The following is a 13,639-nucleotide window of genomic DNA, read 5'->3' as shown; positions in this document are numbered from 1 at the left end:
TGTTAGGGGGAAAACGCTGTCCTAAAGCTAATCCCATACAGGCTTTGTGGACGCCACCCCCACCCCAGGCCAAAGCCAAAGACACAGGGAACTCCAAATCCCATCACCACCAAAGGGAAGGTGGCTGGGACCTGAGGGTGTGGTTCAGCAGCCAGGTTGGTATAAAACCAGACACATGGGCTTTGGGGGATTCCCTTTTTTTGGCTCTCCACCAGCTCGCAGCGCTCGGCCAACTCTCGGAGCGCCTTTGGGTTTCCAGGTGGGCGGATCGGGTAGGACACATTAAAGACTTTATTTCCCTATTTTCTCCCTGAGTTGTACATTTTCCTTATTTCCTTTTCCCTTGTAAATAAACCTTTTATGAACCATTTGTGTGTGCCTGTAGTGGAGTATTAATAAGTCCCTTTTAAGCGCGCGGGTGAGGACCCACAGCCAGGCAACCCGTTCAATATCAGGGCTGCCCTATAACAATTTGGCCAAAAACACACAGCCAGGGAGCAGAGGAACAGGGGGTTCTGAGCAGTCCGCCTCCTCAGCAGGGAGGTACAAGCGTGGTCTTGGCTTGCAGGCCCAGCACATGTGGCTGTTCACACAGGAGCCCGGTTGGCATCCCCCTAGGCAGGGCCAGTGTCCCCCTGCACTCCCCAGACCAGAGCACATCGAGTCCCACAGGGTGGGCCAGCCCCATACAAGGGCCCAAGCAGCCAGGTTCCAGGCAGCCCCTCAGGTGTCCCTCTTCATCCCCACATTTCCTTGTACTGGTGGCTGCTCGGGATCTTGGTCCTTCCCTCCCAGAACTATGGCCTCAGGAGACTGAGCCAGGTCAGCAAGGACTCCAGAGGAAGCTTGAAAATTGCTCTTCTTATTTCCTTTTTCCTTGGCATCTGTAATCATTTCTCACAGCAGTAGGTGCCTCCTATGAACTTGCAAAATAAAAAAACTAGTCATATATTTGTCCTTATCAAAAAGCCATTAAGAAAAAATAATTTAGTAAACCCCAGGTTAGCCAAAGAGGGGAATGGGGCAGAAGGCACACCCTGCTCCTGCCTCTCCAGCTGCTGCGGTTCTCTTGTGGACATCTTTCAAGTGGGCCGGTGTTTCCAAGTACCGCCACATCCAGGCCAGGAGGAGGGAAGGGGGCTACATGACGGATAAAGAGGCTGAGCGGTCCTTGCCTGCCCACCCCCAGGGAACAGTCTGTGGGGAGGAGGGACAGCGTATAATCCCATCTCCATCATGCAGGTGAACTTCTGACTTCTGAAAGAAGAGTTTCTCCAGAGGAACAATCTGATGTGAAGACAAATTCGCTCCCTCCCACACGGATTCAAGCCTTCCCACCCCAGGGGCAGCAGGAGAGCCTGTTCTCCTGACAGATGATAGCAACTTGCATTTGAGTATGTGGACTCCTCTCTCTCTTACTGGGAGAGTTTAGGCTTGAATGAAGGTGACAGCATGGGCACAACCACCGTAAGGAGACCTCCCTTTGAATGTCTTCTAACCACTAGAACATGCTGCAAGTGAGGCAGGGTGTCATGCCTGCGATGACTACAGAGGAGTCCAGCTTGCTGGCACACAGTACAGAATATCTATCTCCTGCCCCTGGAGAGGGTCGCGCGGCAGGGAGACAGGGACAGCCTGAGGGTGGCCTCCAGCCACAGCCAAGAAGAAGCCCAAAACTTGGTCCTGGAAGCACAAGGAAATGGATGGCCCACAACAACGTAAACTCAAGCTCCAGAAAGGAATGCAGCCAACCTCTTCCCCCAGCCTGTGAGGTCTGAGCCAAAGACCAGCTAAGCCCCGGCTCCTGACCTCTGGAACTGAACTAATAAGCGCGTGTTGTTCTAAGCTGCTGAGCTGATGGTACAGCTGCACAGCGGGGCGTGTGCCTGCAGTAATTCAAAACCCCGATCTGCAGGAAAGTTCCTTCAGACTTCATGTCTGACATGCCCTGTGACTAACCACTGAACTTCAGCCAAGTCCACATTTCTGTGCCGCACCCTGCTTTTCAGCAATAAAATTTAACTCCTTTGTTCTCAACCCTGATCCCCAAAACCTATAGAACCTCATTCCTGTTCTTAATCAGGGAGGCAGATTTGAGTTTATCTCTTACTTCCTTGTCAATCGATTCACAAAACTGATTTCTTGAACACGTGGTGTCACGATCCGGTCTGTGCATGTCGGGTAGAGCCCCCATGGCTTGGTGATATTAGTAGCCATTTGACCTCAAGGTAAGACCCCTTCCTAGGGCCTCCCCGGTGCTGCAAGGGGTTATGTCTTGGCACTATCAAGCTGTCGGCAGCCACTGCAGCAGCACAAGTTCGATCCCCGGCCAGGGAGCTGACCCACAGGATGCAGCAGACCTCTCCTGTCTCCCTGCTGCTCCCCTCAGCAGTGTATTTCAGTAGATCTGCCTGTTCTGCTCCCCACTCTGTCTCTGGTGAATCTTCTCACCCTCCGCACCTCAGCCTACACCCCTGCTCTTGAATGTATAAATAAATAAATCTTAAAAAAAAAAAACCTTTCTAGATGACCCTAATAAAACTCAGGCAGATATGAATGTGGCTTGTTGTAGCTGTGAAGACTTTGCTGCCAGAAGAGTCTATGAGAGCAGTTTGAATTGTTCTACAGAAATCACACCCCTGAAGAATGATCCACCAGCTCCACCCAGGCATGTGATGGCTACATTATTCTAGAGTGAAAAGATGGCCTCTCTATCTAGCCATGGCCATGCTCAAAGAGCATGAGGGGAAATGCGAGTCCTCTGTGTCCCCACAAAGCCCAAGAGGCCATGGACACAGTTCAGACGGAACTCATGGGACAACCGCAGTGGCTGGAAAGAGGAAATGCAGACACGCAAGGAGGCAGTGATACAGAAGCGAGAGCGAGAGCTGAAGAGTGGCGGCGACGGACACGTAGTCCGTTTTAAGGAACATTTGCCAGAGGAACCCTAGATCTGAACAATTCCCACTACTGAAATGTAGAAGCTGATACTTCCTGCAAGTACTTAAACACCCCAGCAGCCCAGGGTGTGAAAGCGCCTCTTCAGCGTCACCTGCATCACAGTCATTTCAGCTCACGGAGTAGTTCTACGGGGGTGGCCTCGTTCACTACAACTCAAATATTTAGCTGAGAGCATCATAAAATGAAGCCTCCGATTCGCATGTCTAACATGTGAAGACTGGCACCACTCTGTACTGCAGTGCCCACAAGAGATTTCATGGAGCAGCCAGAGCCCCCATCTTTCCATATAAAAGACAGACAAGCAAATTTTAAATAAATTTCTAGAATATTAAAGAAATAATGATGGATTCCACATCCAGTTCAGGTGAATGAACCAGACACGCATTTTTTTGCTTCCTTGCTGGGTGGGCCCCTCGTGAGTCACTGCCACCTCGCTACAAAATGTGACTTCTGCACTGGCTTCCTGTTCTCAGCCCAAGTGAGACTGGCTGGGAGTTTCTCTCCTGCTCAGAAATGAGCGCTGGTGCTGTGGGGTCCCTTCGCTCCTCAGGTGGAAGGAAGGGCACTCACCAGGAGGAGGGACTGCTGGGAGGCACCTTGCTGTGTGCCTGGCCCTCTGCACCCAGGTCCCCGTGGTAAAGCGAAGCCAGAGTTGCCAGGCTACCATGCCCACCGAAGGGCTGCAGCCTAGTCTGTGGATTTGATAGAAAGAGGAATAGAAGCTGGTTTCTAAGTCTCACCTCCAGCGACCACAGCTTTGCCAGAAACAGATGTATCTGCACACACGGGTTTGCCTGGGATAAAATGCACAGCAATTATTCTTCAATAAAAGCAAGTTCATAGGTCCACAGCTTTGGACTGGATGGAAATGTGCACTTAATAAGCATCTCAAGTAGCTCCTAAGGCCCTTGGCTTCCCATGCTGCTTGCTGCTAGGCCTTTCTGACAGGGACAGGCGAGGCTCTGAGCTACCTGGCAAGGTCGTCGGCCTCGTGCCCCTCCTTGTCTCCAGATGGGCACTGCCAGCTCATGGTCTATGCTCTCCTCATCAAGACTGCCTAAACCTCCCTCCCCGGACTCAACACAGTCGAAGCCCCACACAACAGTCCACTGACAGCCACTGACATGTGCTGCGTGCCCCACTAGGGGCCCACAGGCTCACAGTGCGCAGCCACTACACCCCAGAGAGCAGGGCTGGCAGGCCTCCTGGGCCTTTGTGGGCACCCCAGACAGAGCTCTTAGGAGAGCACTGTGGACAAGAGCAGGTACCAGCCCTATTCTGGAGACCACAGGCCTCTTGAAGGCTGGGACTCCACTTCTGGCCTAAATGTTGCCCGCAGGCTGAGCTGGTGAGGGCTGGTGGGGCCATGTGAATTTTAAACGCTGGTAGAGCAGGCCATGGCAAGTAAAACCCACATTGATTGAGATGCCTTCTCACATCCACCCTTGGCAACTTTTTGTGTCTGTGGTTAGTTTTGTAATTCCGGATATTCAATGAATCTCTGCATGCACATATTTCTACCAAAATGGACTTCCATTTCCAGGACGATGGGGCGGAGGTGCCTTCATTGTTCTCCCCACTCAACAAATACCACACAGAACTCGAGATTGAAAGGTAGCAAGAAGGCAGACAGGGTAGGGACCTTGACACCTGAGGAGGTGAGGTTTCCGGGCTTTCACTCTTGCTGCCTCATATACCCCATGTGCTGAAGACCACGGCAACCTGGGAAGGTGCAGACAAAAGGAAAAAAGAAAGCAGCCAAGCTGGAGGACCAGGAAGGGAACATCCTAACAAGATGAACTTTTAGACACTTCTCAGGTCTACCCAGCCCAGTGCGCTAAAAAAGCTTTGACAACCACTTTCATCCACACCCCCAAAGGCCCAGGGCGAAGCTTAGCATGTCGCCCTCAATAAGCTTAGCATGTCACCCTCTATAAACTGTACACTCTGTGTCCACCAGGGTGGGGTCAGCAGGGATGTCCATCTCTACAAGCCCCTCTGATCCTCTGACCTCAGGACCACAGCAGCCCATGGGAGGGTGGGGCAAAAACGAGGCATCCCCAAGCTGCATCCAGGACGTGTGCGCATGAGCTTCTGAACCACTTGACAGGGGCATCCTCCAGCCAGATATCTTCTGATGCAGGTGCTCCATGGGGACTAAGGATTGAAAACCACTATTTTATACCAACTATCTCAGTTTTTAGATGACACCACGTAGCTCCTCCAAGAACCATGCAGGTCTTTGCCAAGATCACACTCCCTCAAAAACTGTCAGGGATCTTTGAAATTAAATAAACTCAGTGTTCGATCTCAATACTTATGATCCCTGAAATTTATGTGTTGAAATCCTCATGCCCAGAGGTGATATTATGGTGGGAGGGGGCTTTGGGAGGTACATACATCATGAGGGTGGACACCCCATAAATGGAACTAGGGCCCTGATGAAGAAGGCTCCAGACAGCTCCCCAGTCAATTAGGCTAAGTGATAACATAGGAACTATTTGACCCAGAAGAGCACCCCCATCCAACCACGCTGGCACCCAATCTCAGAACTTCCAGTTTCCAGAATTGAAAAATAAAATCCTGTGCTTTACACACCACACAGTCTGTGGTATTTTCTATAGCAGCTCCAAAGGACTAAACACACAGGATGAAAGACTCTTCAGAGTCAGCATTGCTAGAACATTCTCCGACCTGCAAATGCAGAAGCACAGAGCTGAGCCCCACCAGAAGGAGGCCGCTGAGCAAGGACATGCTCTGCAACCGCCCTGTGATGCCAGTGGCACTTGTACCCTCGGCTTACAAAAGAGGAGACAGACACACCAAGCCAGTCAATGCCAAGGGCACACAGAGAAAAGCTGACGGGAACCCCAGGGCCCCCAGCCTCCTCACCCAGGCTCTGGGTGCTCATCCCACAAGCTCGAAGTCACTGCTCGCCAGCCGCATTGTGTGCCCTATGCCCCGGCCCAGCCTGCCAGCAACCTGGAATCCGTCCACTCAGAGAAGGGGTTGCTTCCACCCTCAGGGCCTGCTGCATGCAAATGGCAAGCTCCCGGGCCAGTGCCAGGACGCCCCACAGGGGCCCTGCAGGAGGAAGACACCAACTGCGCATGTTAACAGGTTCCCTCTTGACGAGCAGGAGCATCAGGACCTGGGTTGGCTTCACTATGCATCCCCACCCATCTGCCAGCCCTTTGCCTCAGGAGGCTTGAAAGACCAAGAAGGCAGGAAGGGTCAGGGCAAGGAGAGAGAGAAGAGGGACTTTGCAGGGTATGGGCCTATTAGGCCTAGCACCTCTTTTCATGCGCCCCCACGCTGCTTGCAGCTTTCTGCCTTGGAAGGTACCCCCTGATCAGGCCCGTGATGCCCACCACCCCGAATTAAAGGGGAAGCTGCACGAGTGGCCAGCAGATGGCGCCGGTACACGCCGCAGACACAGAGCGGCCCCTCAGCTCCAGCATCTGCCCAGCGGGTGCCACATGCCAAGCCCGCCCTTCCTAGTCCTCCCATCTCCTGGTCTTCCCCACCTGCCGGCCTCCTTCAGGGCAGCTTGTCCACGGGCGTGGGCGGGAGTCACTGCCACACCCCTCCTGTCCCTGGATGCTCCCTGGGCTTGGCCACCAGGGAGCCCACCTGCAAAGCCACTTCCTCCAGGGGTCGGGACGGAGTCAGCTGACTCTCCCCAGGGCCACTATCCCGACTCCCCACAAGACCCGAGCTGCCATCCTCCATCCAGGCGCCCTTCTCAAGGCCTAGGAGGGGGACCCTCAGCACCAGCCTGGAGAACCAGGCGGCCTCCAGCAAAAGGCCCGCGGTGCAGGACAGCCAGGAAAGGACCAACCAAACCCAGGAGGCAATGCGCGCTTCTCAGGAAGAGAAGCAAGAGTTTGCCTGTAAAATCGGCCTCCTGAAACTCCAGGGCAGGTCTGGGCGGCCACAACCCCTGCCCAGCCCACTCCTGGGGCAGCCCCTGCCTCTGCCCTGCTGGGCACAGCCTCCGCCAACCTCCTCTGCCAGCCTCCGCTCCCAGCCTCCACTTCCAGCCTCCTCTGCCAGCCTCTGCCAGTCTCCACTCCCAGCCTCCTCTGCCAGCCTCAACTCCCAGCCTACACTTCCAGCCTCCTCTCCCAGCCTCCTCTGTCAGCCTCCTCGCTGCGCACAGGCACCTGCTCCCGCCTCAGCCCTTCTCTGGGTTCCCTGAATGGGTCTGGCCCTGTCAGGCCTCGCTCCTCCCACTGCCGCCTGAGGAGACCCTTTTTACGTTCAGACCCGCCTCACAGGACCCCTGGCCCTAAAGCCGCCCAGCCCCTTGGCCCTTCAGCGTCCCTTGCTGCCCACCTGGACCTTACCTCCTATGCCACGGTTCAGCCCCGCGGTTTCCAGCTCCTCCAGAAGATGAACTGCCGGCCCTGAGGACTGTGAGGTGCGCGTGCCCTCCAGGGGCCTCTGACAGGCCTGGCGCCCCTGACGGGACCGGCCAGGCCTGATGATGCTCCTGGACCCGGCTCTGCTTGCTTCCTGACCGCTCCCTTAGGGCACTTCTCCCCCTTGGCCCCCACGCGCCAAGCCCCCCCTCCAGTTTGCTTCCCAGAGGACCCAAGCTGCGGTGGCTTCGGGGCGTCAGGAGCAGGCGGTAGATGGGCCTGGGCAGCGCTGGGCCTGGCTACCCCGTTGGGAACCAGGGCCTTCCCGAGGGCCAGGGTGGCAGGTATTCCCGGGCCCGGGCCCCAGCCCCTGTGCCAGAACGGGGCTGGTGGGCGGGCAGCCCTCTCAGGCCGGGGGTGAGAGCTGCTGGGCGAGCCTTGTGGAAATGACCCCACAGGGCACTGGGAAGGGAAGGGGAGTCACTGCCTTGCCTAGATGACCTGCAGGGCAGGGTGGGGCGAATGCAGGCTGATTAACAAAGTGAAAACCAAGGGGACCCGACTGTCCTCGGTGACTGACAAGTAGCCTCACTGAGGCAGTGGACCAGGGTCACAGGCAGGATTTCCCGGGGTGGCTAAAGCAGAAACACCCTGAGAGCTCAAGCAGGGCGGGCCTGTCGCACCCACATCAGAAGCCCAGCGGGGAGAGAAACAAGGACCAGACACAGGGAGAGGGCCTGGGCACCACGGACTCCTCAGACAGGTCTCCACCCTCTGACGCAGCAGCCGCCGCCCGGGCGCCCCAGGGAGACCCAGAGCGCCCAGGCCCGGCCACTAGGGAGCAAGGCACCCCCCAGCTGCACTCCCAGCCTGGAGGTCGGGTAACCCCTTCCTGCTTTACCGCCCCTCCCAAAACTGAACCCAGGCTCCGCCACAGCCCCGCCCCCAGCCAGCTCAGAAGCTGCCCCGAGCCCGGCCCCAGCTCCTCTGAGCCTCTGGCGCTCCTGCCCCAGCCCGCGCCGAGCAGCTCCTAGATGCCCCTGGCCACGCCCCCAGCGGGCGCCCCGCCCCGCCCCAGAGCGCCCAGCCCCGCCCCCGACCGCCTCACAGCCCCGCCTCCTCGCCGAAGCTCCGCCCACGCTCGCCCCGCCCTCCCGGCCCCGCCGGCTGCCCGGCTCCTCCTTCGGGTCCCGCTCCTGGCCGGGCCGTGGCACCCTCGCCCCACCCCGTCAGGGTCGTTGCCCCTCAGCCTCTGCCAGGGCAACCCAGTCGCTTCTCCCGGGGCGCCGCGTGCGGGGTGACGTCATCACGTGGCTGCGTAGCCGCCGGGCGCCTGCCCGCGCAGCCGCCCAGCCGGCACGGTGGGGGTACGCCCCGCCCGCGCCGCGCCAGGTAGGGGCGTCCGTCCGTCCGTCCCTCCGTCCGTCCGTCCGTCCGGGCCGCGCGGCCGCCGCCGTGGTGAGGTGGCCGGAGCCTGGACCTCTGCCCGCCCGCGTCCCGGGGCGGCGGCGCCAGGGCACACACGCCTCGGCCGGCCGGGGGCGCCGTCCCCACGCCCACCTCTGGGCTCCTCGCTGGGGCCGGCAGGAGTGGCCGCGCCGGCCGCAGACGGGGGCACCGCAGCCTGGGGACGGGCCTGTCTGCGGCCGCCGCTGCGCAGGCTCAGCGCCGCCCCGCGCCCGCCCGGGGAGGCGGGAGGTGATCCCGGAGCCAGCGTCCTGCTCCTCTCCCCTCTCCAGCCTGGGGTCGGGCCCGGCTGCCTGCGGACGGTGGAGAGTGGCGCTGGGCGAGGGCTGGGGGGCGCGGGCACCACAGGGGCCCTGGAGGTCAAGGGGGGTCCCAGGGCCAGTCGGCAGACGGACCCCGAGGACGGGTGCTCCGCAGCCCCGGGTCCCGCCTGGGAGACCTGGGACCCTCCGAGCCTTCTTGGTGGCGCCTCAGGGAGCTGACATGGGGCCTGGGAGGAAGCCGAGCCCAGGATGTCCCTGTTGTGCCCGCAGACTGGGCGGGACAGCCGGGGCTCCCTCCTCCGCGGGCCTGGGGCTCGTGGCCTCTGTGGTCCCACGAACCCCAGGCTGTGCCGCCCGCGCCCTTCTCCAGCTGCCGCACCCCCTGGCGAGCGCCCCCAGATTCCTACAGAGGACAGAGTCAGCCCTGCGGCCAGCCCCGTCCACGGCGCTTGCCCCCTGACAGCCTGGTGACAGCGGAGCGGCCAGTGTGGCTCCCTCCACTGCCCAGGCCAGCGGGGTGTCCGGCACAGGGCCTGTCAGGTCCCCCGGCCGCGAGCTGGGGGCCACCGACAGGGGCGCGTTGGGGACCCTGTTGCTGTTTCCCTAGGCCACGTGAGGCCCCCCGGAGCCGCGGGGATGAAGTTCCACTGCCTGTCCTTCCGGCAGCCCTACGCGGGCTTCGTCCTCAATGGGGTCAAGACCCTGGAGACGCGCTGGCGTCCCCTGCTGAGCGGCCATGAGAACGGTACCATCGCCATCCACATTGCCCGCAGGGACTGGGCAGACGCTGCCTGGAGGGAGCTGCTGCTGGAGAGGCTGGGGATGACCCCCGCTCAGGTGCAGGACTTGCTTCGGGAAGGAGACAAGTTTGGCCGCGGAGTCATAGCTGGCAAGTGGCCCTCTGCCCAGCCCTGCCCACCCCTGCAGGGCGACCCCAGGGCCCTGCTCGGGAGTTTGGTGGCCCCTGGTCTTTGGCGCGGGCGGGGCGGGGCTTCCTTGAGAGCAGCTTCCAAGGAGTAGCCAGGGGCCCTGAGGGTGAGGGTGGAGGCCAAGGTTCCCACCCCTGCAAACATTTCCTTGTTGGGCCTCAGGTCCCCCTTGTGATCTGAGAGGCGGGGACCGTTCCCGCTGCATCTGTGCATACATGTGGGCTCCACCGTGTGCGTGTGTGTGCCACAGGCCGTGAGGGAGCACAGGCACGGCGCGGGGTGGGCTAGGGTGGCCTCAGACTCAGCCACCTGGCTGGCTTCACCTTGTCTGCCCGCCCTCCTGCCCGCGGGTCCTGGGAAGCCCCCCGGGGCCTTGGTGGAGGAGGTCTCTGTCAGTTCTGTCACCTGGGAAGTGCTGGGGGACAGGACGGCTCCCGGTGGTGGGGACCTCCGCCTGTGCCTGCTGCCCTCACCTGGCCTGACTTGCACCCGCCCGGGCCCAGGGTGGGTCGTGGAGGACAAGACCCTCTGCTCTTCTGTCTCGCCACCAGCCCGGCCTCGCACACGCCCCATCCCCTGGGAAAGGCTCACTGACAGGGACCACCATCACCCCGTGTCCCTCTGCTGGCCGCCTCTGGGTCCCCAGTGTGGTGACTTTGCAGCCCCTGGTTGGGGGGCTTGGTTTTCTGGGCGGGACAAACATGTGTGCGCCTCTGTTTTCGTGTGCAGGGCTCGTCGATGTCGGGGAGACTTGGCTGTGCCCAGAAAACTTGGCTCCCCCTGAGCTGCGGGAGCTGGAGAGTCAGGCCGTCCTGAGCGGCCTGGGGCAGAAGTACCTGACGGCGCTTTCCAACCCCCGTTGGTTGCTGGAGCCCATCCCGAGGCCCGGCGGGAAGGGCGTCTTCCAGGTGGACATCCCCGAGCACCTGGTCCCTGCTGGCCGCCGGGGTGGGAGGCCTGAGGAGAGGGCTCCTGAGAGGAAGCGACAGAGACTCAGCTGTCAAGCTGTCTCCATCAAGCGACAGAGACCCAGCCACCCGCCGTCGTTCTGAACCGTCTCCCGGCTGCAGAGAGCGCCCCGAGTGCTGGTCACGAGCCCAGCCCTGCACGGGGAGCAGGGCAGGGGACTGGGGAGCGGGCCCCCGGGTGAGCACCTTCCTGCGTCGTTGCCTGAGCTTCCCGGCCTGGGGCCTTTAGGAAGAGGCAGGACCAGTCCTCGTCCGGGTGTGGCCAGCAACTCTGGTCCCCGTCTCCGGGTGGTACCGACAGAGGCGTCTGGGAGAACTCCCAGGACCTCCGAGCGGCGGCAGAGGACCTGGCGGAGAGACTGGCAGCGCCGCTGAGCCAGGGCCTGAGGGACGGCCTGCATGGCCTCCTTCCTGATGGACAGGACGTCAGCTTGGAGCCAGAGCCCCCCTCCGTCCTCCTGACGCCGCTGTCGTCGGTGTGCCCTGCTTCCCGAAGCCTGAGTGTTCAGTGGGTCACACAGCAGCTTCCCGTCCGCGGGCAGGCCCCTCAGTACATCCCTGAGGTCCTTCCGGAGCCCGGTTTCTCCTGGTGCCGCCTCTGAGCACGATGGGCTTTCCCCCAGATGTTGCTGGTAGGGCTTTGCCCCAGATGTTGCCGTCTTCCGGGCAGGCGCAGTGGGCCTGCCTCCCACGCAGAAGGGAGACGCCACTTGGAGGCCGGCCTGCTCGCCAGCCCCTGGGTCTGGGGCTCGGGGTTCTGGACACCGCGGGGTGGCAAGTTCCTGGTATCCTGTCCGCTCCACCCCCCCCCCCCCCCCCGGCAGATGCTGCCGCTTGAGCATCTGTGAATGTGGAGCCCCCGCCCCCCCCAGCTCAGGAGCCAGGCTGCTCTGTTCAGTCAGCAGCCACAGCTCGGGGCCCGACCTCCTGGGCTGGCCTCCCTCCTCCCCGGCCAGACCCTGGGCCCGGGGCACGCGCCACCACCGCTCCAGCAAAGGACAGAGGGGCCGGCAGGTGTGTTGGGCCGGGCGCCGCCTCCCGGCCATCCCGGCCTGGGGCGTGTGTCGTACGAGCTGAGAAAGGCACAGACTCGCGGTCCTGCTGAATTTCTTTATTTCCTCCCTCAGACTTGCATTTCTTTATTAAAACTGAAAAGCTGCACCGTTACTGAGCGGCCGCCTGTACCGGTCAGCGGTGGCCGGGAGATCAGGGGTGCGGGTTGTCCTTGAACTGCTCGCAGAGCGTGCACTTGTAATCCGAGGGGCCCTCCTGCTCATCTTCCCCGTCGGGGTCCTCGTCGGGGGCCATGGCTGACAGCGCAGCCAGCAGGATGGAACAGCAGGTGTTGTACAGGGTCAGCACCGAGGCGTAGCTGGCGCGAGCCGGGGGGCTGCTGGGCAGTTCCCCCGCACCCTCCTGGCCAGCAGGCACCCGGGACGCAAACAGGACATTCCCGGACGTGCCCTCCCCGCGGGGGCCGCCTGGCTCTCCGGGGCAGCCACCTCCCCCGGGGCTCCCCGCCACGCCGCTCGTGGGCCAGGCGCCAGAGAAGAGCGTTGACGGGGCGCCCCCGGGCCCCTGGGCAGCTGGGGCCTCCTGGGTCTTCTTCCAGGCCTCTTTGTTGGCGTTGAGCTGAAGGAGTCTCGGGGAGCGTCTCGTGGCCACCTGCGAAATCTTCCTCCTCTTGGGCGCGGCCCCGCGGAGCCCCCGGTGAGCCATCCTTCCCGCGGGGCCGGCGCTCTCGAAGCTGTCCAGGAGCTCGGGCCTGCCTCTCAGGAAGCGGCTGTTGCTGTAGATCTGGGGAGAAAGGGCCCCTTTCGCCGCGAGCCCTGTCCGCCCCCGCCCGCCCCCGGCCCCTCCTGCGCTCCCCGGACGCGCGGGGGACCGAACCCGGGGCCGGGCGCCGCTGCGTTACCATCAGGCCCTTGTCCCTCAGCGAGCGGATTTTGCTGAATCCGTGCAGGTGCAGCTGCCGGATGAAGGTCTTCAAGCTGTCCGTCTCGAAGATTCTGTCCGGGCCGCTCCGCTGAAGCACCTCTGTCTGGAAGAAGCCCTCGTCGATGACCACGGCGTCTCCGGCGTCGTTCCACTGCACGGACGCCAGGCTGCTGTCCTCCACCATCATCCAGAGCTTCCTGGGGAAGGGGAGCCCCAGAACGTCCTCCCCCAGGCCGGCGGCGCCTGGGTTCGGGTCCTGGGGCTGGGGCGCACCTTGGGGCCCCGGATCCGGTCCCCGATCTGGGTGGCCGTCCTGCCCCGACGCCCGCCCCGGGTCCCCTTCTGGCTCGGGGTATGCTTGCGAGGGGACCGCCGCCGCCAGCCCCGCGGCCGCGGCCAAGGCCCGCTGCCCGTCGCGCGCCTCCTTGGCGCCCGAGCCAGCCATCGAGCTAGTCTCCTTGGGGGTGCGCGCCCCAGGATCCGCCCGCGGTCCTCGTGTGGGAATGCCCTCGGCCCGGGCGGCGTGCCCAATATATGCCGTCCGCAGAGTTCTAGAGTCTCCGTAGGGCAGCAACCGGCTGCGCGAGTCACCACCCCCTCTGCTGGCCATGTGACATCACAAAGGGGCTCCCGGCCATGTTGGAGAAGTCCATGGATCCTGGGGGGGGGGTGCCGCGCCCCCAGCTTCTCTGTCTTCCCAAGGTGTAGACGGTGGCATTGCGGTGCCTGCCCAAGTGCACTGGCGGGCA

General features: G+C 61.6%; 2 protein-coding genes across 2 annotated transcripts; one reads left to right on the top strand and one right to left on the bottom strand.

Moving 5' to 3' along the window:
- Window positions 1-8,684: 8,684 nt before the first annotated feature.
- On the top strand, window positions 8,685-11,761 carry LOC119245841 (protein EOLA1-like). The gene is made up of 3 exons (XM_037511841.2): window positions 8,685-8,717; window positions 9,663-9,944; window positions 10,714-11,761. Exons 2-3 carry the CDS (start codon window positions 9,692-9,694, stop codon window positions 11,034-11,036), a joined length of 576 nt encoding a protein of 191 aa, XP_037367738.1. The 5' UTR covers window positions 8,685-8,717; window positions 9,663-9,691; the 3' UTR covers window positions 11,037-11,761.
- Window positions 11,762-12,051: 290 nt separating this feature from the next.
- On the bottom strand, window positions 12,052-13,500 carry LOC129144628 (heat shock transcription factor, X-linked member 3-like). Its single transcript, XM_054695953.1, has 2 exons — window positions 12,868-13,500; window positions 12,052-12,749 (listed from the first exon to the last, which is right to left on the bottom strand). The coding sequence occupies exons 1-2, from the start codon at window positions 13,498-13,500 to the stop codon at window positions 12,159-12,161; spliced, it is 1,224 nt and encodes a 407-aa protein (XP_054551928.1). The 3' UTR covers window positions 12,052-12,158.
- Window positions 13,501-13,639: the final 139 nt, after the last annotated feature.

The sequence above is a fragment of the Talpa occidentalis genome, unplaced genomic scaffold, assembly GCF_014898055.3.
Source record: "Talpa occidentalis isolate TD23 unplaced genomic scaffold, MPIMG_talOcc4v2.1 talOcc4.15, whole genome shotgun sequence".
NCBI lineage: Eukaryota > Metazoa > Chordata > Mammalia > Eulipotyphla > Talpidae > Talpa > Talpa occidentalis.
Note: the sequence above shows the minus strand (reverse complement) of the source record. Positions and strands in the feature narration are given on the sequence as shown.

What these genes read in the sequence shown, in the direction of transcription:
- LOC119245841 (XM_037511841.2), top strand. Translation starts at nt 9,692, where the DNA reads ATGAAGTTCCACTGCCTGTCCTTCCGGCAGCCCTACGCGGGCTTCGTC. An exon ending in TGGCCGCGGAGTCATAGCTG is followed by an intron (nt 9,945 to 10,713) that starts GCAAGTGGCCCT and finishes TTTCGTGTGCAG; the next exon opens with GGCTCGTCGATGTCGGGGAG.
- LOC129144628 (XM_054695953.1), bottom strand. Translation starts at nt 13,500, where the DNA reads ATGGCCAGCAGAGGGGGTGGTGACTCGCGCAGCCGGTTGCTGCCCTAC. An exon ending in TGAGGGACAAGGGCCTGATG is followed by an intron (nt 12,750 to 12,867) that starts GTAACGCAGCGG and finishes CTTTCTCCCCAG; the next exon opens with ATCTACAGCAACAGCCGCTT.